Here is a 23,231-nt window from a genome sequence, read left to right as displayed (position 1 = left end):
CCTTAAATGAGGACAAATCAAAGATCAGAAAAGGTGGCAGTGGGAGTTCCTGCTGTGACTCAATGGGTTAAGAACCTGACATAGTGTCTGTGAGGACACGAGTTCCATCCCTGGCTTTGCTCAGTGGGTTAAGGATCAGGCATTGCCACAAGCTGTGGTGTGGTTGCAGCTGCAGCTCTGAGTTGACCCCTAGCCTGTGAACTTCCATATGCCATGGGTTTTGCCAAAAAAAAAAAGAAAAAAAAAGAAAAGAAAGAAAAGGAAGCAACCAAGGAAAAAGATACCTGTGTCCCTAATTCGTATATAAATCTGGGGCCCTCTAGTGGCTGAAATCTCCCAGCTGCAAGGAAGAACCTTAGAGGGGCTGAGTGGATGCTGGGGCTCCTCAGGGAATGCAAGGAACCCCAGTTGGGTCTCTGTAAGTCAAGAGTCTTCAGGCCAGGAGTTCCCGTTGTGGTTCAGTGGTTAACGAATCCGACTAGGAACCATGAGGTTGTGGGTTCGATCCCAGTAGGTTAAGGATCTGGCATTGCCATGAGTTGTGGTGTAGGTTGCAGACACAGCTTGGATCCTTGTTGCTGTGGCTCTGGCATAGGCCAGTGGCTACAGCTCCAATTAGACCCCTAGCCTGGGAATCTCCATATGCTGTGGGTGCGGCCCCAGAAAAGGTAAAAACACACACAAAAAAAGCCTTCAGGCCAGAGAGAGGCAGGGGCAGCTCTTAACATACTCTCTGAGAGTTAGCACCTCCTTCGGCTCCACCAGGTTCCTAGTGGAAGGATGACACTTTTGCCTTTTTTAGTCATCTTCTTCCCCCCAAATGAAAGCACAGATAGAGTAGTTTCAGGAACAATGGAAGGAAGATGTCTAAAAGCCTAATATACTTTTAAAGAGGTATCAACCTTTTTCTCCCTAAATAATATAAAAATGTTATTTGACTTACCATACTTTTCAAAGAAGATCCCCCACTAGGGGCAATTTAAACCCAGACCGCTTAGGCAGTTATGAAACAGAGTTTTATCAATCCAGTGGGAAAAGCAGAGTGTCTTCTAAACTTTCCCTGCTAGCTATGACTCAAACTTGATATCTTAGATGTCAGAAAAAAAGGAAGAAAGAAAAGGAACTTCTAGATAAGTTTCCCCAAGCATCAAACATGTTCTAACACAGGCACATGTGCAGGATTTCCTATAACTTCTCAGTTGCGACACTTTCTTCATTTTTTGTTTTTTGGCTGTGCCCACGGTGTGTTGAAGTTCTCAGGCCAGGGATGGAACCCAGGCCACAGCACTAAGAATCCTTAACCCCTAGGCCACCAGGGGATTCTTTTTTTTCCTTTTCTTTTTTTTTGTCTTTTTTGTCTTTTTAGGGCCATACCCACCGCACATGGAGGTTCCCAAGCTAAGGGTCCAGTTGGAGCTATAGCCGCTGGCCTACACCACAGCCACAGCCATTCAAGAGCCAAGCCACATCTGCGACCTGTACCACAGCTCACAGCAATGCTGGATCCTTAACCCACTGAGCAAGGCCAGGGATCAAACCCGAGTTCTCATGAATACTAGTCGGGTTCATGAATCACCGAGCCATAACGGGAACTCCACACCACGAAATTCTGCTACACTTTTCTAAGTCTTAGTTTATAGGTACAAAGTGGGGGGTAGTGTTGCTTCCTTTGAAGGGCTGTCCTCAGCACTCAGTGACGTCATACAGGAGAAAGGCGTCGGACAGGACAGGACCCTTTATGTGTCACCTCAAAAAGGCAAAGCCCAAAGATATATACATGAAGAGCCTTCTTTTCTTAAATGGTCAAGCTTCATTATTTTATTTGAACAGAAGGGAGGAACTGGAGCTACTCCCCCCCAAGCAGGGAAAAGCTTCCTCAGATGGACTGGAAAGATATGTAGCTTTATTATTTCAGCAAAGTACAAACGAAAGCACTATCAAAATAAAAAGGGAAAGGTCTCTGGCAGGAGTTCCCTGGTAGCTCAGAAGGTTAAAGACCTGGCATTGGCATAATTTATCACAAACACAGATGCTAAATTAAGTGTCCTTCATCCTTTTTAAAAAGGTATAAATTGGGGGAGTTCCCATTGTGGGTCAGTGGAAACGAATCTGACTAGGAACCATGAGGTTTCAGGTTCAATCCCTGGCCTCACTCAATGGGTTAAGGATCTGGTGTTGCCATGAGCTGTGGTGTAGGTCTCAAACATGGCTCAGATCTGGCATTGCTGTGGCTGTGGCGTAGGCTGGCAGCTGTAGCTCTGATTAGACCCCTAGCCTGGGAATCTTCATATGCTGTGGGTGCAGGTCTAAAAAGACAAAAAAAAAATGCATAAAGTGACAATTAAGCTGAAGAGCTCAATATGTGAGAAGGCTTTTCATTATCATGGTTCTGGACAGATGAGTCAGAGGACCCTTGGTCTGTGAGAAGAACTGTCTCCTGCCCACCCGACGGTTCCCACAGACATGCTTTTGAAGCCCTTCCAGGCAGCTCGCAGAAGCCTTACAGCCATCCTCTGACTCCTCAGACACCCACAAAGCCCGGGTTAGGAGACTGTACCTTTGCACCATATCACATTTAAAAAAAATTATTACACAGTAGGATTGAAACTGTTTTTGGACAGATAGAAACTAAAATTCACTAAAAACAGGCAAGTGAATCAAGAATGACTGCATAGTGGACAGACACAAAATTTCACCAACTGTCATAACAGACAGAACATACCTCAAGATGAAGAAGATCTTCAAAAGCCTTTGTGAGAAGGGATATTTATTTTTTTACCAGAAATTTACCCCAGGAGTATCTTCTGATGTGAAAACATCAGAACTTGTACGTAACTGACATTTATCTTTATTTCCTCTACATGGTACCTCTTCCTTCCACCTAAGCCATTATCAATAGTTGGGTCTCTGAGGGATGTGGAAGAAAGGGAACCCTCTTACACTGTTGGTAGGAATGTAAGTTGGTTCGCTTCTATGGAAAACAGGATGGAAGTGGTAATGAACCCAACTAGTATCCACGAGAATGAAGGTTTGATCCCTGGCCTCGCTCCGTGGATTGAGGATCTGGCATTGCCATGAGCTATGGTATAGGTCACAGACACAGTTCAGATCCCACACTGCTGTGGCTGTGGCATAGGCCGGCAGCTGCAGATCTGATTCAACCCCTAGCCTAGGAACTTCCACATGCTGCAGGTGCAACCTTAAAAAGCAAAAAGCAACAACAAACAAACAAACAAAAAACTCAGGATGGAGGTTCCTTAAAAAACTAAAATTACAGTTGCCACTTGACCCAGCAATCCTACTCCTAGGCAGCTATCTCGAAAAGATGAAAACTCTAATTTGAAAAGATACATGCATCCCACTGTTTACAGGAGCACTATTTCCAATAGCCAAGACATGGAAGCAACCTAAGTGTCCAACAATAGATGAATGGATAAAGAAGATGCATGTATACACACACAGACACACACACACGCACAGTGGAACACTACTCGGCGATAAAAGGAATGAAATCTTGTCATTTGCAGTAACATGAATGGACCTAAAGATCATCACACTAAGTCAGTCAAACAGAGAAAGACAAATATTATATGCTATCACTTATATGTAGAATCCAAAAAATAATACAAATGAATCAATTTATAAAACATAAACAGACTCACAGACATAGAAAACTTATGGTTACCAAAGGGGAAAGGAGGGGGACAGGGATAAATTAGGAATTGGGTATTAACAGATACACGCTACTAGATATAAAATAGACAACAAGGATTTACTGTGTAGCACAGAAATACATATTCAACATCTTGTAATAACCTACGATAGGAAAAGAACCTGAGGGGAAAAAAAATATAATTGAATCACTTTGCTGTATACCTAAAACTAACACAATAATACAAATCAACTATATTTCAAAGAAAAAAAAGTCAGCTCTCTGTGCTCAGACTCTCTTCGAGCTGGGTTTCTGTGGAGAACTTCATGCAAGCATAGGCCAGACAGACTTCCGGATTCAAGCATCACTCCTTTTGTTTAACTTAACCCTTTGGCCCCAATACCCAGATCTTCTCAGTCTCATAAGGATTCTTTATTGTGAATTTTCAATAAGTAAAGGCAAAAGAAAATAAGCTGTACCAGTCTTATTAATTTGTTGGTTGATAAAGTCTCTATTTGGAGTTCCTGTCGTGGTGGCAAGCGTAAACTTGAATTCGACTGGGAACCATGAAGTTGCAGGTTAGATCCCTGGCCTCGCTCAGCGGGTCAAGGATCCAGCGTTGCCATGAGCTGTGGTGTAGGTCACAGATGCGGCTCGGATCTGGCATTGCTGGGGCTGTGGTGTAGGCCAGCAGCTGTAGCTCTGATCAGACCCCTAGCCTGGGAACCTCCATATGCCACGGGAGTGGCCCAAGAAAATGGCAAAAAGACGAAAAAAAAAAAAAAGAAAAAGAAAAAAAAAGAGAAAGTCTCTCCTTAATATTTTAAGGGTAATATTCAAAAGAGTGACTTGAAAAATCAAATGATGAGTTTTCATCGTGGTTGGATACACTGTCTTAAGCAGTTGGAAATGTACTTAGAAAAATCAGTGGTTACAGCAGAAATTATCACAACCTTGAAAATCAGCTATACTTCAGTAAAACTTTAAAAAAATGGGAAAAAAAAATTGGGCAGTAACTGACAGAGCAAGGAAACATTTGAGCAGTGGAGGGGCTAAGAAGGATCCAGGTAGGAGGGACCAAAACGAACAGAGGGAAGAATTCTGCCAATCAACCTGGAAACTGAAGAGAACTTGACCTGGTCTTCCACTCGCTTACAGCTTTTGCTAAAGGATGAGAAGCCAAACACAATCCCAAATATTTCACTCTGATTCTTTGTCCCTGTCCCCTTCAAATACAGCCCCTTGGAGTTTCTGCTGTGGCACAGTGGGTGAAGAATCAGACTGTGGTGGCTCGGGTGTGGGTTTGATCCCTGGCCAGGCACAGGGGGTTAAGGATCTGGTGTTGCCACAGCTGCTGTGTAGGTCACAGCTGTGGTGTGGATTCAATTCCTGGCTTGGGGAACTTTCATGTGCCAAGGTGCAGCCAGTAAAGAGAATAGTAAAAAAAAAAAAAATCTAAAAATCTATCTATCCATCCCCTCAATCCTCCACGACTCTTGCATGAAATAGAGGTTACAGTGTTACATAATCTTCAAACGTAGTCTTTTTTTTTTTTTTAGATCTTTTTAGGATCGCACCCATGGCATATGGAGGTTCTCAGGCTGGTGTCAAATTGAAGCTGTAGCTCCTGGCCTATACCACAGGTACAGTAATGCCAGATCTGAGCCTTGTCTGTGACCTACACCACAGCTCACGGCAACACCAGATCCTTAATCCACTGAGCGAGGCCAGGGATCGAACCCACATCCTCATGGAGACATTCAGGTTCGTTACCACTGAGCCATGATAGGAACTCCCTCAAATGACTCTTTTATAGCTACTACCTGGAAAATAAAAACAAAAACAAAAAACCATCATCTGTTTGATTTTCTGTAAAATAAATCAAACTTAGATTCTCATCCCAAGGATTTATGTCAAGATGAATTCCTCTCCGTTCTCTCGACACCTACGTCACATAGACAAATCGTCACAAGCGGTGGATGCATTTCAACCATGTGTATCAGAAAGGGAAAGAGCCAAGATCTCCGCTCCCGTCGCTGGCTGATCAGAGTATTTAGTTTAAAAAAAAAAAAAAAAAAGAAGAAGAAGAAGAAAACAGAACCACAAATAAAAGAAGTAAGCAAAAGTCTGTTTCTGCTTATTTCCTTATCTGAGTTTTGAACCAGCAGCCTCTTAAGTGTTAGCAAACCCGGGCACTGGGGTAAATGCAGGTCACTCTTGAATACCCTCACTTCCCAGAAGCACTGGAGGAGAACAGCACATCCCCTTATATGCGGCTGAATTCCTCATTTTTGTCTATTCGCCCATGACTCAGATCTTTTTCTAACAGCGAGTCAGCAGGTTGTAAGCCGCCCCCTCCCGCCAAAAGAATTCCTTTTCAGTCAATCAATCCCATTACCTTTCTTTAATGGACATGGTTTTGCTGGGCGAGTCCAGGATCCCCTCCACCGCTGGGGCTTTGATCTCTCCAGCAGCAAACATCGCGCAGGGACTCCGATGGTGCTTCTCCTGCGGCTGTTCTGAGAGATCCTGTTGCTTCCAGGACGTGGGGGTTGCAGTTGGAGCAACCGGTTTCCCGGTAGCTGCGCCCCTCTGCTCAGAAGGGGACTCCCCAAACTCTGCCGCTGGGAAGGGAAGGAGTGAGGTCAGCACTTTCTCCCCTAGGCAAACATTCCTCGAGTCCTTCACTGCCATCCCCCCCACCCAGTCCAGCACTTGGAGTTCAATCTGTGGGCACTGGGCAGGTTACCCAATCCACTTGGACTTATGCAAATTGAGGGCCAGGCTCAACCTCTGAGAAAACCAAACTTCCCAGTTCATGACTCCACCCAGCCGCTTCTTTGGGGACAATTGGTCTTTTCCTACTTGCAAGACACAGGAAGTCATTAGCTTCAACTGTACATGCCACAATGTTTCAACTCCTCCGGAAACAATGCTTTATGCCATTTCAAATGTGCCCTGCTCACAACCCAAATCCTAGCGTACACACTATCATTTTACAGAGATGCAGGAAGAATTAAAGTCCCACGCAGCACAGCTTGCTAGTCTGCCCACGAAGGATATATAAAAGAGAGCCTGAAAGCCACAGACTGGGTTCAAGCCCTTATTCCCTGCCCTCTCCCAGCCTGGGACCTCTGGGGTCCTCCATTTATCAAAGGGGCCAACATAACGGGCAGTTCCCAAGCCTGTTATGTGAATTCACAGGACCAAAGTCATCAAAGACCCTTTCTCAAGATGCATGAAAGCGCTGCAGGTATTTTTATGGCAGAAACACTGATGAGCCTACTGAACAAGTCAGATTCAGGAGGAAGAGAGGTCTGGGGAGAGCAGGATTTGCACTAGACTTGCTATCAATGCTTAACACTTAATCAACTGCCTTTATAATTCAGTTAACACACGCATGCAACCCATCACGCAGAAACTAAAGAACAGGTTACCTCTCAGCGAAAACTTCCTCTTTGTGACATTCTCTATGTCCACCTTCTCTTCAAAGAGCTGCCTGTCCTTCCAGTCAGCACTGCCCTGTGCAGGGCTTTTTGCAGTGGAAAATTCCTTCAGTTCATCACCAGGCTGGGCAATGGGAGGATGAGCCAGCTCCAGGCTTCCCTTTCTGCGATCAGCATACATGGGCTCTTTATGGCTGTCACCTTCCCGGACTCTGTGAAGGATGGGATAGGACGGCTCTGCTTCTTCAAAAGACCCGAACTTTGTAACCTGACCACTGTCTCCACCTGTCAAGACTCCCTTGTTCTCTGTCTCTTCAAGTTCTCTCAACATTCCTCTGCTCCCACTCCCCTCGGCTGCAGGCTGCCAGGCTTGGGATTTCAGGATGCTTCGGATGGGAGAGTCTGAATTTTCTAGTGAAGAAGGAAACTTCTGCTCAGTGGCCACGGAGCTGTCATCCACTGGGGGCTTTGTCCGAAGATTCCCTGCGTACATCGGGGTGGCGGTAGGTGCCACGGTGGACACGGATGTGTTCACAGTGGGTGAGAAAGGGATGAGCTTGCCACTTTGCACCTGGGAGGACACAGTTCAAAAGGAAGAAGCTGATTTAAAAACACCGCACATGAGAAGATGTTCATTGTCGCTAATTATGAGAGAAAAGCAAATCAAAACTACAATGAGGTACCACCTCACACCGGTCAGAATGGCCATTAAGAAGTTTACAAATGGGAGTTCCCGTCGTGGCGCAGTGGTTAACGAATCTGACTAGGAACCATGAGGTTGCAGGTTCAATCCCTGGCCTTGCTCAGCGGGTTAAGGATCCAGCGTTGCCATGAGCTGTGGTGTAGGTTGCAGATGCGGCTCGGATCTTGCGTTGCTGTGGCTCTGGTGTAGACCGGCAACTGCAGCTCTGATTCGACCCAGCCTGGGAACCTCCATATGCTATGGGAGCGGCCCTAGAAAAGGCAAAAAGACAAAAAAAAAAAAAGTTTACAAATGGAGTTTCCTGGTGGCTCAGGTTACTGCTGTGGTGCGGGTTTGATCCCTGGGGCCCGGGGAAACTTCTGCATGCTGCGAGTGTGGCCAAAAAAAGTCTACAGATATCAAATGCTGGAGAGGGTGTGGAGAAAACAGAACCCTCCTACACTGTTGGTGGGAATGTAAATTGGAGAAGCCACTATGGAGAACAGTATGGAGGTTCCTCAAAAACTTAAAAATAGAGTTGCCTATGATCCAGCAATCTCACTTCTGGGCATCTATCTGGGCAAATCTCTAATTTGAAAAGATACACACACTCCTATGTTCATAGCAGCACTATCCACAATAGCCAAGTCATGGAAACAATCTAAAGGTCCACAGACAGATGAATGGATAAAGAAAATGTGGTACATGTGGGACATGAATGGAATACTACTCAACCATAAAAAAAGAATGAAATAATGCTACTTACATCAGCATGAATGGACCTAGAGATTCTCATAATAAGTGAAGTAAGTCAGAAAGAGAAAGACAAATACCATATGATTATCGCTTATATGCGGAATCAAAAATATGACACAAATGAACATGTCAGTGAAACAGAAACACACACAGAGAACAGACTTGTGGTTGCCAAGGGGGAGGGGTGGGGAAGGGACTGGTTTGGACTTTGGGATTAGCAGATGCAAACTAATACACATAGAATGGATAAACAAAAGGGTCCTACTGTCTAGCACAGGGAACTGTATTCAATAACAAACCATGATGAAAAAGAAGTCAATTTGCTGTATAACAGAAATTAACACAACATGTGTAAATCAACTATACTTCAAAACACTTTAAAAAATGAAAAACAAAATGAATGAAATACGGCTTATGTGCATCCCAGTATATAGATTGACAAGGAAGGACACACTGCACTTGGGGCAGTTATCTTGCTTCTCTTGGTGAGAAATTAATCCTAGACATAGTTGTATAACTGCATCTCATTAATCGGATCATCTGGGTGATAAGCAGGTCGTGCGTCCTAGTTTTCCCCCCAGAATGGAGGCAACTCCAGGTGATTTCAGCCGTGATGCGAACAAGAGGAGAGTCACATCCTCGGCACGGTTATTCCCATAAGGATGAAATTATTACCAAGTCATCAGCAGAGAGCACAATTTGCAGGGAGATCCCTTCACTGCATCACTCACCTCAGAGGAACACTGTGCCCCTGTATTTTAAGAACATACATACAAAGCAGAGCTGGACCACCAGACACCCACCTGCTCCACCTCTCCAAGCGTGACCGGCTGGGTTTGATAGCGAGCGTTCATCCTCCTCTGTCTCATGTCCAATCTGTTCCGCGTCGAAATGGCTTTTGAGACCGGCTGGGACAGTTTGTTAAACAAGGCCAACTTCTCTGCTAAGCTCAGAGTGGAGGAGTCAGGTTCACCCTGGTCAGCAAGATCATTGCCCTCGTTTGCCTGGTCTCTGGCTAAGGCCTTTTGGTGAGCAGATGCCTGCAATCTGAAAGGGGAGAGGGGGAGTCATCCATGCACAGGGAAATGAACAAAAGCCCACCACTGTTCACTCTGTCTAATAACTTTCTTCAAAGTGCCACTTCTGTTTGACAAAGGGCTTATTTTTTCCTAACTTTATTTAAGACAAGTGTGAGGAGCAGCTTGGCTGTTCACAAGACAGTGGCCCCCAGAGCTGGCTGGCGACCCTCCCATTGTCAATGTCACAAAGAGTAGATTTTCAGCTCTGAACTGCTTCTAAAAATTGAATTTCCTATTTAAGGAACTAAAATCAGCTTGGGTATACCTTATCTTAGGGAAGCTATACTGTTACTATCAATAATAAATATGGCTAAGGGAGTCCTCAGACGTTCCCTATGGCTGATCAATTGATCGATCTATCTATCTATCTATCTATCTATCTATCTATCCATCTTAGGGATGCACCTAAGCACAAGGAAGTTCCTGAGCTAGGGGTCAAATCGGAGGTGCAGCCACCAGCCTATGTCACAGCTACATCAATGCGAGATCTGACTGCGTCTGTGACCTACACCATAGCTCGTGGCAATGCCGGATCCTTTCACTGAGCAAGGCTAGGGATTGAACCCATAGCCTCATGGATACTAGTTGGGTTCTTAGCCCACTGAGCCACAAGGGGAACTGCTTGATATCTGATCTAAACGTGTGGTTCAGAGGGTGGTCCTCATATTCCACATAATTAAGAAATAATGATCATTCTATCAACAATATTATCTACAATGCAGGGTTTTTATTTTTACTTGCTAAACACAATTGGTTTAATCTTAAATTCTTCCACGATATCAATCCAGCATTTTCCCTTATAGGTTTCTGCCTGTTTTCTTTTTTAAGGGCTGCACCCATGGCATATGGAAGTTATCAGGCTAGGGGTTGAATCAGAGCTATAGCTGCCTGGCTATACCACAGCCACAGCAATGCAGGATCTGAGCTGCATCTGTGACCTACACCACAGCTCATGGCAACACTGGATCCTTAACTGACTGAGCGAGGCTAGGGATCGAACCTGCACCACAACAGGAACTCCTCTACCTGCTTTCTAAAAGAGACTTGAATCTGAAATCCCTGCTAACTTGAAAACTGAAGGAAATGTGAGTAAATCCTCTAACATCCAGGTAGAGGAGAAGGCTTCTAGTTACCTGGCTGCTGTGCATCTTGGAAGGTCTAAGACAATATACCTTCCGCCACTGGCAAATTCAATTCTCGAATCCAGTGAAAAGTCTATTCTGCCCTGACTCCAAGGAATCAGTGCTTCCCAAGTTGGCCCAGACAAAAGAGCAGTGTCAGTGTCTCAGGTACACCCAGCTAGGAAGGGTGACCTGAACCTTGGCAGCTTTCCTGAGGTCCAGCAAAGAACTAGGAGTGATGGCAGCTGCTTCCCCAAAGACAGCCCTGCTTCTGGACGAGGCCAGCTTTATTTCTATACTATCATTTTACTTCTTATAATCTTATTTTTAGCCTCTGTGTTTTGGTCCACTACAGTAAAAAAGAGGGGATACACACAAGCCTTAAGGACAGGATTTTAAAACATGACAATTTAAAACATCAAACACTATAAATATGTCATTGTCATCGGATACCCAAATATAACAGCATTCTCTCTCAATCCACTAGAAACAGGTAGGATTATTTTGAACATGTCTCTGTGAATGTTTAAAAAACAACTAAGTTTTATCTGAATTTCAACATTCATGTTAACATCCTATTTTTCTAGTAATCAAATGCTAGTATTTTAGATGAAGAATGACATTTTTTAGGGATGACCACAGTTATGAAAACCAAAACCAAAACAAATGGGTAAGTGGGTTAGTGTGATCTGCGTTGGACACAATTAAAGCAGGTGGATGAAACGAATGCTCATATCCATGGGCCTACGTGAAGGCCCCCGTGTCTTGTCCTTTGACAAAGCAAAAATGCCACACGTTCTCTGGAACAACTCCTTGCGCTGACTTGTTTGTCAAGCAACCGACAGGCATTCAAGATTGGAAGAGGCACCTCTGTTCTCAGTGCGACATGCAGCTACTTCTGTCCAGTACCTGGCCGGCTGCACGGGACTCTGAGCTACAGTGGGACTAGGATGTCTTGTCATTACAGGGTGGGTGGCCACAGAGCGCGAAGCAGGGAGAGGTTCACTTTAAAAGCAATTGCCAAAGATGGAACATTCATAAGGAGAGAGAAGAAAAGAAGCATTAAAGGAAAGCATAGTCTTCAATATAGAACCATTAAATCCCAAAATATTGGAACAAAATCATCTGCTAATTACTTTAGGAAACTCAAAAAAGAACCGGAAAAGCCATTAATTTAGGAAATAAGAGACAGGCTACTCAAAGCAAATGGAATAAGAAGTTTTTAGAGCTTGGAAAGGATTTAGAATATTTAGAATAAGTGTTCTGGTTTAAAAAAAAAAAAAAGGCTAATAATAACCACCAGCAAACCTGTAGATGTTTTAGGATATTGTTCTTAGCTACTTCTTCTTCTTTTTTTAAGAGGATCAGGGTCCTTATATAACCTATAAGCACATCCAAGTACATTCAACAATTCTGTTAAAGGGATAATTTTTGCTTATATTTACTATTTTGCTCCCAGGGGTAGTTGCTTCTCACTTTACACAAGTACTACTCAACTATTTTTTTTTTTAAATTGATTTGAGAAGAGTTTCTAATGAATACGAGATGTACGTAGCCACAAATACACAGAGAAAGCAGTGAAGGCAGCTGAGTTACCAGCAGGTTTGCAGGTGCAGGTGGTTGATGCCCTGAATGAGATGAACTTCATTTTTTTCAGGGTGTGTGTATGTGTGTCCAGGGGAAAACAATTTTTTTTTTTTTAAATAAAAGTTTTCACTTAATGGAAGCAATGACCTCTGAACGAACTGCTTTGGGAAACTCATTCTGAATATATTGGAACCTGCCACTCAAAACCTACTTCCCACCATTGGGAAAGTTACCAATTGTCCTATGAACTTTTAAAAAAAATTCATGGTAATTATTTAAAAACAAATCAAGAGAACCCTTATCTTTTTGAGATAGGGACTCAAATAGTTACAGATGGAATGATATCTGGGGTTTGCTTGAAAATGCTGCAGCAGGAAATGGTACATGGGTGGGAATACGGGTTGAGCAAGATGGGCCAGGGTTGTTGGCTGTTGAAATTGGGTCATGAGGACATGGGGGCTCATGATATTAACCTGTCTACTCTTTTGTTTTAAATGTTCCATTGTAAAGATTTTTAAAAAAATGCACAGACAAAAAAATATATAAAATTTCTCTTCATGTTTTTCTAGGAATTATAATAGGGAACACACAGCATTACAAAGTTCAGAGATACCAGAGCAAGGAAAATCCCTAAACATCTACTTCTTGGTGGCTGCTAATGGAACCATTTTCCAATTGCCTTACTTTAATTCAAAAGTCTTTACATCTTTTTTTAAGAAGAAGACCTTCCGGCCAAGGCCCAGAGGCCCCGGGGGAGACTTACGTGGCTGCGATGACCACTTCTTCGGTGGTGACGGGCTGGGTGTGGGATCGGTCCTGCAGACGCCGCAGCCTTTGCTCCACAGCCGCGTTCCTAGAGCGGCGCTTTGGGACATTTTTCTCATCAAATGATTTTTCCATTTCCTAAGATTGGAAAGAGTGTAGAACCCTGATAAATTGGAGGAAAGGGGGCTGGGGCAGCAGAACAGGCCCCTGCAGGCCCCATGGGAGAAGGACCCCCAAGAGGCAGCACCATTAGCAGTGCACACACCAGCCACACCCCAGGAGAGAAGCACAGTGGGCCGGCCCCAGGATTGGTGCAGGAAGCAGGCTGACTTTCGGGTCACCTGCAAGAGATGATGGCTTCTCCCAAGGCCATCAGCACATCTTACCTTGAAAAGCAGTCTCTTTGCAGCAACACTCAGCCTGGCTCGCTCATCGACCTTTTCTTCATCTGTCAAAAGTCACACAAAAAACTGAACATCATTAGAAAACAGAGGGAAGGTCCCTGAAAAGTCTCCCAAGGCTGACCTGGAAATTCTCTGACTATAAGAGATATATTAAAAATAACAATAGACGATTTGCTCCCCTTGGTAAGGGAACCCATTCTTCTGCTCAGTGAAAATCATTTAAATTGCAATTAACCAAAAAAAATTACAGTCTTGTCTGGACAGTAATTTTCTATTATAACATCTGACTTAAGAATAGATATTATAGAATTAGGAATAGATTTTGCAGAAGGAATTGCTTTTCTTCATTGTTAAACAGTAACAAGAAAGTAACAAGAAAAACCTGCTTCTTTGATTCAAATCAGCTGCATTGATACGGGTCACTTCACAGCTCTCTAACTCTCAGAAATAAGGGAAAGCTCTGCAAAAATCTCAACTAGTTTTAATTATATTCACAGGAAGAAACCTGCAGAAAAGAAAGCAATAGCTTCCATAATCTCATTCTCTCCAAAAGCAAACATCTGATTATCTAAATTTAATCCGGGTGGAAGATAAAGACGAAAAAGACAAAGAGATACTTGCCCTCCGCAGCTGGCATTTCTGAATGTGACGTCGACCTAGGAAAGACATTAGCAAAAAATGACAAACCGTGAGCTGGTGGGAGTGGAAGACCCAAGGAAAGCATCAAATGAAAAGTAAAAATAAAAGTGCAATTAAAGCCTCTTAAAGAATATCCTCCTGGTGGCGATTCTAGTTGTGAATATGCACGACACACAGCAATGACGGACTCTGTGGGGTACGTGTGCACACAGCCCAGCCAGGTGTTCACCTCAAGACACACCAGGACTTATCAATAAGTTTGACTTATTAAACACAACTGATAATAATAGACGAACCCCTTCATTTTAATGCATTAGCCTATGACACAATAAAAATGCACAGTGATAGAATGAACATAAAAGCCTTTAAAATGATTTTCACTGTAAAATCTGGTGGACAGTCAGTCCAGATTCTAATTTAACAGGAGCATAAGAATTTAAGAACATTAAATGAATAATGTTGCTCACTCCTTACCATCTGAATGCGATCTGAAACCGTAGGGTGGGGAAAAAAAGAAGGGATATATGTATACGGATAAGTGATTCACTTTGCCGTAAACCTGAAACTAATACAACACCGTTAAGTCAACGACACTCCCACAAAATTAAAAAAACACTGTACGGTGATATTTTCACGAATCGTTAAATAAACACATTTCTAAGAGCCAAGTAATGTATCTCCTTGTTGCAGAGACGGAATTATGGAATCATCACATCCCACTGAAACCGCATCAGGACAGCCCCTGGGGTGGACATCCCGTAGGATTTAAGCTCCTGGACTCACAAACTTCACAGACACGTGCCTACCTATCCGTCTCCTTTCGTTCTGCTGAGGTTATGGGCTGGGTTCTAAATCTCTCAGAAGTCTTTCTACTTTCACCAGGAGAGAAATAGCGTCTCGGTTTCCGGGGCCCTCTCTCCCGCTCCACACAGGTAGGCAAGCCAACTCCTTTGCTTGACCTCTCAACCCGGGGATGGCTTTTAGGATGGTGGGGAGAAAGTAGACAGAAGGGAGATGGGGCGGGGTCAGAGAGAAGGAATAAAGCAAAGGTTTAGGCATCTCAGTGGGTCAAGGCATGGACACCGCCCAACCCCAACACATGCCTCTCCCATGCAGGCCGGGAGGTGGAACATTCCAGAAACCCCACACTCTAGAGCTCCCCATTAGTAGGCGAAGCAGAGTGGTAGTCATGGAGCCATGTCTGTAGGGTCTGCCCTGTACACACTGGTGAGCTAAGCTATTAGACTTGAAGCAGGACACCACACACGACGATGACGAGTGAATAACTCAGTAACTCTGCCAAGGACGTGCAAGTGATACAAGGGGAGGGACACGTTCAATAACACCTACAGTTCAGGTTTCTTGCTGGCACTGGCTGACTCCAAGAAGGCGTTACGCAGCTGGGCGACAGAGACCTTGGTGTCTAGCTGGCCCATCTCCAGCTCAGCCTTGGACCTCTGCGGCTCTGGGTCTGGCTTGGACACCACGGCCTTGGCCTTCAGGGCCTGAAGCTGAGGGGGGCCCGTGTAGTCAGACAGGGAGCGGGTGAGGACCTTGTGCTTCCTGGTGGACGCCTCCTTTTTGGGACCTTGGGGTCCAGACTCGCTCTGCACGTACACCACCATCTCGCTCCTGCCGGTCCTCTCTGGCGGCGGCGGTGGCGGTGGCGAGTGCTGAGCGGGAGGTGGGCGGACAGGGCTTTCTGGTTCGTTCCCCGTTTCCAAGGTGACGGTGCTTCTCACAGGTTCATTCATGTCCCTGGCTCCAGGCCGGTCCTCCCGGCTTCTCCCGAGGCCATGATCCTCCAAAGCTACAAGCGTTTTCCCACCTTTCTTGAGACCTTCCGAAAAAGACACCTCTTCTTCTCCTTTTGATTCACTGATATGGAGAGCTGGGGTAGCGCTCTGCTCGCCTTCTAGAACCTTCGAGGCGGGAGGTTCTGTGACATCACGGGCGGCTGGCCCCACCCAGCCGGACTCAGGGGTGTGTGCGGGGGTGTCCGACGTCACCAGAGTGATGGTGTGAATGGTATCGGCCGGCTGGACGTAGCCTCGGATGGGCTGTCGGGCTGAGCCGGCCACCCTGCCCGAGACCCTCTCGAAGGCGGAGTTTTCCGACTGAAAGGCCAGCGGATGGCCTGGCGCTGGCTGGTGTCTCCTCTGAGTTAGGGACTCCGAGGCGAGTTCGGGGCTGCTCCGAGCGCTCTCCTCTCTCACCAATTTTTCTCTAACTTTAACTCTTTAAGAAAGAAAAGGGTTTTAAGTGGCCAAGTGGAGTAACTGCTTAAAGGGGAAGAGAGCACGGGTGTGCAGATCAGAGATGCTCAGAGAACGGAAAAGCATTTTGGAGGGGGGGGAGGGGGAAGGGGGGGGGCCGTCAGGGTCCGAAACCACTGGCACTTGCCAGAGAAAGGACTCTGAGATTCCAAATGCGCACACATTATCCATGTAAGTGAGGCCGAAGTCACTCTGCTGTAAAGCTAAGAGGGTTCACATGCTACCCTGGAACAGATGCCTTCCGACTAAATGAATATTCAGAAGCCACAGAAGACTTCATTAATATGCACCACCCCTATGCATAAGGGTGGCTCTGAATCAGTAAGCGTTCCACATATATGGCCTCTTCTATGGACTGGGGTGGGTGTGGGGGGGTCGTTTCCAGGCAGGGATGCTGTTTATAGACCAAATGTAATTTCACTGTCTCCTGGAAATAGCAGAACATTCGCGATTATTGTTATTTTTTCTTGAGCTCAAGATACTACAAAGGATCACCCCTTTTCAAGCATTCAACGAAATGGTCACAAGCTTTTTCATGCCATGCAGGCTCCATTCATTCAGAAAACGTGTGACCAGTTAAGACATCACTTCTCACAAGTCAAGCACTAAGAAGAATGTTAGAGGAAAGATCTCTGTTGAAAGGTTAATGTGCTGAATTATTTTCTCCCCTCTGGAACTATCATTAGGCCCTCAGGGAAAAACTCATCTAAAAAGACAGGGCTCTTGGTTGTTTCTAGAACTATCTATCTATCTGAGAGCAAAACTGAAATCCATCATCAAAGCGACTGAACTTTCCTTTTTCTTTTCTGTCTTTTTTGGGGCCACACTCACAGCATATGGAGGTTCCCAGGCCGACACCACATCCACAGCCACAGCAACTCGGGATCCAAGCTGAGTTTGTGACCTACACCACAGTTCATGGCAATGCCAGGTCCTTAACCCACTGAGCAAGGCCAGGGATAAACCTACATCCTCATGGATGCTAGTTGGGTTCATTAAATGCTGAGCCATGACAGGAACTCCGACCTTTTCTTACTACTGCAGAAGCAAATTGGCCGGGAGCTCCAGCTGTGGGTCCCAGGAGACCTCTTTTTAAAGCCTGACTTGGCCACTTGGAGCTGTGTGGTCTCAGGTAACCTACCTGCCTCAGCTGCTTTACCTTTCAAATGGAAGTAATCGTGGCAAGATGGAATGGGTGATGTTGGCAAGGCACAGGGTTTAGAGCTTAGCAAAGAGTAAGGTTCAATGGTGCAAACTCATTATTATTTTTACTTTTTAAAAAGTATCACCTAGTGAAGAAGGTGAAACCATTCAAACTGCTGAAAAATGGATTACTGATGGGAGATGATCTTTAAAAAATACAGAATGCTTTTGAAGTGGGAAAAGTGCTTTCTTGGGGAATGTAAAACCTTCATTTACATAAGATTAGTCAACAAAAATAATTGCCGAGATTCACTTTTTTAGAAGGGACTATTTCCTTAAAGGACAAAGACCCCCTGCAAAGTTTGATCTAAACACCTCCATGGTTTTTTTTAAACATAAGATGCAGGATATCTATGTATATTTTATCAAAGAAAAATGAAGGACACAGAAAAGGCAGTTACTATGAAGAATTCCAGGGATAAAAAGCATTCTGAGTTGTTATTTTTCCCAGCGGCTAGCCAGTGTTGGAGGTTTTCATATTTATAAGCTTTGCTAATCAAAAGGCAGCTGAAATGTGGTTCAAGTTCTCCTGTGGAATGTGTCCTTCTCATCAGAGACAATCTGAATGTTGTCCTCAGCCAAGAACAAAGTGACCGTTAGAAACTCAATATATGGGTGCTTTGTCCTGCCAATGACTTATTCATTCTTACTCTTTCCGCCTCTCCCTGCCCCCAACCTTAAAAATGAACCCGATAAGGGGTTTTGCCTGCTTTTAAAACCACGTGCCCTACACGGAGCTGTGACACGTGAACAGCTGGTTGGGAAACCGGCAACCTAGGATGCTAGCTGGTTCGCCTGAGTCAGGAGAGCCCCCGCAGAGATGCTGTTACCTCCTCGCTACTGCCCCCTGCAGGCAGCACGTGGGTGGCGAGAAAGGAGAAAAGGGTGCAGACAAGAGGCTTTCACAAAGAGAAGCGAAGGTAAATACTATTAGCAGGGGTTAGGGCAGCAGCAGGAGAAAAGCAAAACTGTTCAGAAAGTAACTTGCAGTGGCCCCTGTGAACACGTGGCTTCCAAGAGCCCTGCTACTAAAAGGAGGCCAAGAAGGGTTAGTTTTGGTGCAAGTCAGCCGAGGGGGAGGTGCAGCTTGGGAGGTACCTGGAAGGCCAGTTGATAAGAGAAGGTGTGTCCCCTTCGGAATCTTTCTGGAGAAACCACTCATATGTGGGTTTCCCGGGACTATTGTGTACAAAAAACAAAACTTTAGTTTGATGTCTATGATGTTGCTGCTATACACACAGACTTCATTTTTAAAAAATTTTTGGCCACCCTGTGGTATATGGAGCTCCCAGGCCAGGGATCAGATCAGAGCCACAGTCAGGAACCAAGCTGTGGCTGCAGCAATGCCAGATCCTTAACCCACTGAGCCAGGCCAGGGATTGAACCCACATCCCAATGCTCCCAAGACACTGCCAAGCCCATTGCGCCATGGCGGGAGCTCCAAGACTGAATTGTTATACCTTAAAACCCTGCAGGCTGATTTTTTTTTTTTTCTTTTTATGGCTGCACCTGTGGCATGTGGAAGTTCCTGGACTAGGGCTTGAATCTGAGCTTCAGTGGTGACCTACACCACAGCAACACTGGATACTTAACCCACTAAGCAAGGTCAGGGATCAAACCTGCATCCTCACAGAGACAATGTCGGGTCCTTGGCCCACTGAGCCACAATGGGAACTCCCCTCAAGGCTGATTTCTGTTACGGAAAGAAAAATCCTGGCTTTTGCTAATGTCTAAGCATGCTTTGCCATGGGGTTCCTATTCAGTTCATAGAATTCTCAGGATGTTGGGTTCATTACTGAAAATCAAGAGACAGAATAAGTATATCTGAAGTCACCAAATAAAGTGTTTTTCGGTCATCTGAAAGTATCAACAGTCTGTTATAGTCACACTCTGCCTACAAATACCAGACAATTCTCTTGAAAGAAGTTGCATTAAAAACATACGTTAATTTATTGCTATAAGTTCTGTTAAGGTACCCTGGTAAATAGCCAAATATAAAAGTAGCATCTGTGCAAAACAATATACATCAAAAAAAGCAACAGGGAGTTCCTGTCGTGGCGCAGTGGTTAACAAATCCAACTAGGAACGATGAGGTTGCGGGTTCGATCCCTGGCCTCACTCATTGGGTTAAGGATCTGGCATTGCTGTGAGCTGTGGTGTAGGTCGCAGGCGTGGCTTGGAACCCCCATTGCTGTGGTTCTGGCGTAGGCCGGCAGCGATAGCTCCGATTAGATCCCTAGCCTGGGAACCTCCATGTGCCGTGGGAGTGGCCCTAGAAAAGGCAAAAAGACAAAAAAAAAAAAAAGGCAACAAATTAAAAAAAATCATATATATTTTTTTTTCTTTTTAAGGCTGCACCTGGGAAGTTCCCAGGCTAGGGTCAAATAGGAGCTATAGCTGAGGTCTATGCCATGGCTTATGGCCATGCCAGATCCTTAACCCACTGAGTGAGGCCAAGGATCAAACCTGCATCCTCACGGAGACAATGTCAGGTCCTTAACTCGCTGAGCCACAATGGGAACTCCAATAAGATCATATCTTTAATTGCTAGTTTACATTTTCCTCTGAATAACACAGCCAACCTGAGTTACCAAGTACTAATGCAAGGCCGATCAATAAATGTTTGCTGAGTTTCAACTATGCATAAAGCACTAAATTGGGCTCTTAACAAGTAGCAAAGGTGAATGAGGCATCATGGCAGCTGTTAAAGGACTTACACTGAGCTAGGCAAGAGAATATATGATGTACACACTCATTCCTCAACACCTAATCAAATGTAGTGCAAGGTTGACTACAACAAAATAATAATGCCAGGCTGACATATTTTATTAAAAAATCATAGGCAAGGAAAACCTTGCAGTAACTATGTAAAGCAAGACACAGGAAGGGTACTGAAGCCACTGGCCTGTCCCCTCTCATGATGTGGGAAGAAAGCATGGAAATTCTCCATGCTAATTAAAATATTTACCAGCTCAAAACCTTACCAACCTGCCTATAAGACACTGTCAATGTCAGCTTGAAACACATTTTGGATCAGAGTCCTTTCCAAAAGTACAGGACAAAATACAATTCTCTTAATTTTCTAAATTCATTTTTCTTGGCTGCACCCACAGCATGCGGAAATTCCTAGGCCAGGACCTGAACTTGTGCCACAGCAGCAACCCGAGCCACAGCAATGACAATGCCAGATCCTTAATCACTAGGCCACCAGGGAACTCCTATAAAATCATCTCTAAAGATTAAAAAATAATCATTTTGAGTTTTGATTCAAGCTCACAGGCAAGAATCTATGGGTCACCACTAATGTGCCTTTTGCTGTGACCACTGAAACCTGTCACCATTAGGCATGAACTTATGTTTCTTCAGTCTTTCTACACCCAAACCTGTCTCCAGCATTATAGCAATTTAGCCCATGGTACATTAAAAATTCACATGTATGGGAGCCATTTTTAGTTCTAATAATAAAGAGTCTAATCTCAACACTTAAACATAAGAGTAATTCAGCGTTATCAGCAAAGAAAGGAGGCAACAAAGAAGGTTAGGATATAGGAGAAGAGAGAGTAACAGATACTTTTTTTTATGTTTTTTTTTAAAATCATATGCTTACATCACAGAGTTATTTTAAGGCTCAAATGCTTTCTATACAATAGAGTGCTTTGTAAACTGTGTCATATGCTGTCTAACTTTCTGAATATAACCTTCATTGATCAGAATAAAACTTGAGTTAGAGTTTCCACTGTAACTCAGCAGAAATGAATCCAACTAGGATCCATGAGGATGCAGGTTCAATCCCCAGCCTTGCTCAGTGGGTTAAGGATCTGGCATTGCCATGAGCTGTGGTGTACGTTGCATATGCAGCTCAGATCCTGAGTTGCTGTGGCTATGGTGTAGTTCGGCAGCTGAGGCTCTGATCCGACCCCTAGCCTAGGAACTCCCATATGTCAGAGGTGCTGCCCTAAAAAAAAAAAAAAACTTGGGTCAACATCACCCTCAAAAATTATCAGGCCAGTTACAAGATAAATAAGGTCTACGGATGTAATGTACAACCTGGTGAATATAATTAACATTGCTGTATGGTTTACATAAGAGTTAGGAGTTCCTGTCGTGGCTCAGTGGTTAATGAATCTGACCAGGAACCATGAGGTTGCAGGTTCGATCCCTGGCCTTGCTCAGTGGGTTAAGAATCCGGTGTTGCTGTGAGCTGTGGTGTAGGTCACAGATGCAGCTTGGATGCCATGTTGCTGTGGCTCTGGGGTAGGCTGGCGGCTACAACTCCAATTAGACCCCTAGCCTGGGACCCTACATATATGCTGCGGGTGCAGTCCTAGAAAAGACAAAAAAAAGAGTTAAGAGAGCAAATCCCAAGTGTTCTCATCACGAGGAAGAAATACCTTTTCCTTTTCTTTTTTTTTTGTTTTTGTTGAAGGTTAATTTATTTAATTTAAATCTTTTTTTAATTATAGCTGATATACAAGGTTAAAAATACTTTTTTCTATTTCTCCAATTTTGTATCTATATGAGATGAATGTTGATTAAACTTATTGTGGTCATCATTTCACGATGTAAGTCAAAGCATGATGCTGTACCCCTGAAACGTACAAAGTGCTGTATGTCCATTATATCCCAATAAAACCAGAAGAATAAAATAAAAAACAAAAAAGAAATGAAAACAAACAAAAGAAAACAAAATGATCAGGGGCTTGTTTAAGAATATGTCAAAATCAGCATCTGTAAAATGAAAATCACATCTAGACCCAGAGGGACTTGGCTGGGATCCATTGATCCATCACAACTTAGATGGGCCACTAGCCAAAAAGCCAAATAACCACTACCATGATGGTGGATATTCAAATTTCGATATTTCACATACAATAATTACAAATATAGGTGATGAGAAATAAACGAATGTGAAGGCATCACGTAGAGACCCTAGCTTGTCAATGCGGGTCTCCTCCTGGCCTTTCCTCTCAATGACCACCTCTGTGAGTTACTGGTGTCACTTTTTTCTTTTTTAGGACTGCACCCACAGCATATGGAGGTTCCCAGGTTAGGGGCTGAATCGGAGCTGTAGCCGCCAGCCTACACCACAGCCACAGCAAACACTAGATTCAAGCCACATCTACGACCTAACACCACAGCTCATGGCAATGCTGGATCCTTAACCCACTGACCAGGGCCAGGGATCAAACCCGTATCCTCATGGATATTAGTCAGTTCCTAACCCACAGAGCCACAACGAGAACTCCGGGTACCACGTTTTAAAGAGATGATACAGATAGAGCCTCAGGTCGGAGGCTACTCCAGTGACTGCAAGGAGAGTGGGTCCAGGCTCACTGGGAATTCATCTTAATTCAAAGCAGGAGGGCCTCGGAACAGCATTTCAGCAAGTTTTTCAGGACCCTTGAGTTTGGCTAAGGCGCTCAATGGGATGAGGTTTTCTGTCACCGAATCCAGAAAAAGAAGTGGGGCAGGTGGAGAGAGACCTAAATTTCATGAAACACTTATTGTCCACAAGGCTGTCCTGATCCCTCGGTCTGCTCTGTGTCACACAATGTGGCTGCTTCTCGTCCCACCTCCAACGTACCCACTGCAGCACTGGATACAGGTGGTCACCCCTTCAC

The 23,231-nt window shown here is 44.5% G+C and overlaps 1 protein-coding gene across 6 annotated transcripts in view; it reads right to left on the bottom strand.

Annotated features, from left to right (window-relative positions):
• The window catches only part of SVIL (supervillin), a 170,747-nt gene that overhangs the window by 66,878 nt on the left and 80,638 nt on the right, over positions 1–23,231 (bottom strand). For 3 of the 6 annotated variants that reach the window (XM_047754684.1, XM_047754685.1, XM_047754687.1), the window contains exons 7-16: positions 18,709–18,789; positions 15,482–16,369; positions 14,938–15,108; positions 14,114–14,148; positions 13,475–13,536; positions 13,087–13,226; positions 11,646–11,741; positions 9,340–9,583; positions 7,090–7,669; positions 6,051–6,276 (exon numbers count right to left, since the gene is read on the bottom strand). In XM_047754684.1, coding sequence (XP_047610640.1) covers positions 6,051–6,276; positions 7,090–7,669; positions 9,340–9,583; positions 11,646–11,741; positions 13,087–13,226; positions 13,475–13,536; positions 14,114–14,148; positions 14,938–15,108; positions 15,482–16,369; positions 18,709–18,789 — 2,523 coding nt within the window. The remainder of the gene's footprint in view (positions 1–6,050; positions 6,277–7,089; positions 7,670–9,339; positions 9,584–11,645; positions 11,742–13,086; positions 13,227–13,474; positions 13,537–14,113; positions 14,149–14,937; positions 15,109–15,481; positions 16,370–18,708; positions 18,790–23,231) is intronic. The other 3 variants (XM_047754686.1, XM_047754689.1, XM_047754688.1) reach the window with 2 other exon arrangements.

The sequence above is a fragment of the Phacochoerus africanus genome, chromosome 12 (assembly GCF_016906955.1).
Source record: "Phacochoerus africanus isolate WHEZ1 chromosome 12, ROS_Pafr_v1, whole genome shotgun sequence".
Taxonomy (NCBI): domain Eukaryota; kingdom Metazoa; phylum Chordata; class Mammalia; order Artiodactyla; family Suidae; genus Phacochoerus; species Phacochoerus africanus.
This window is presented reverse-complemented; position numbering and strand designations above follow the sequence as displayed.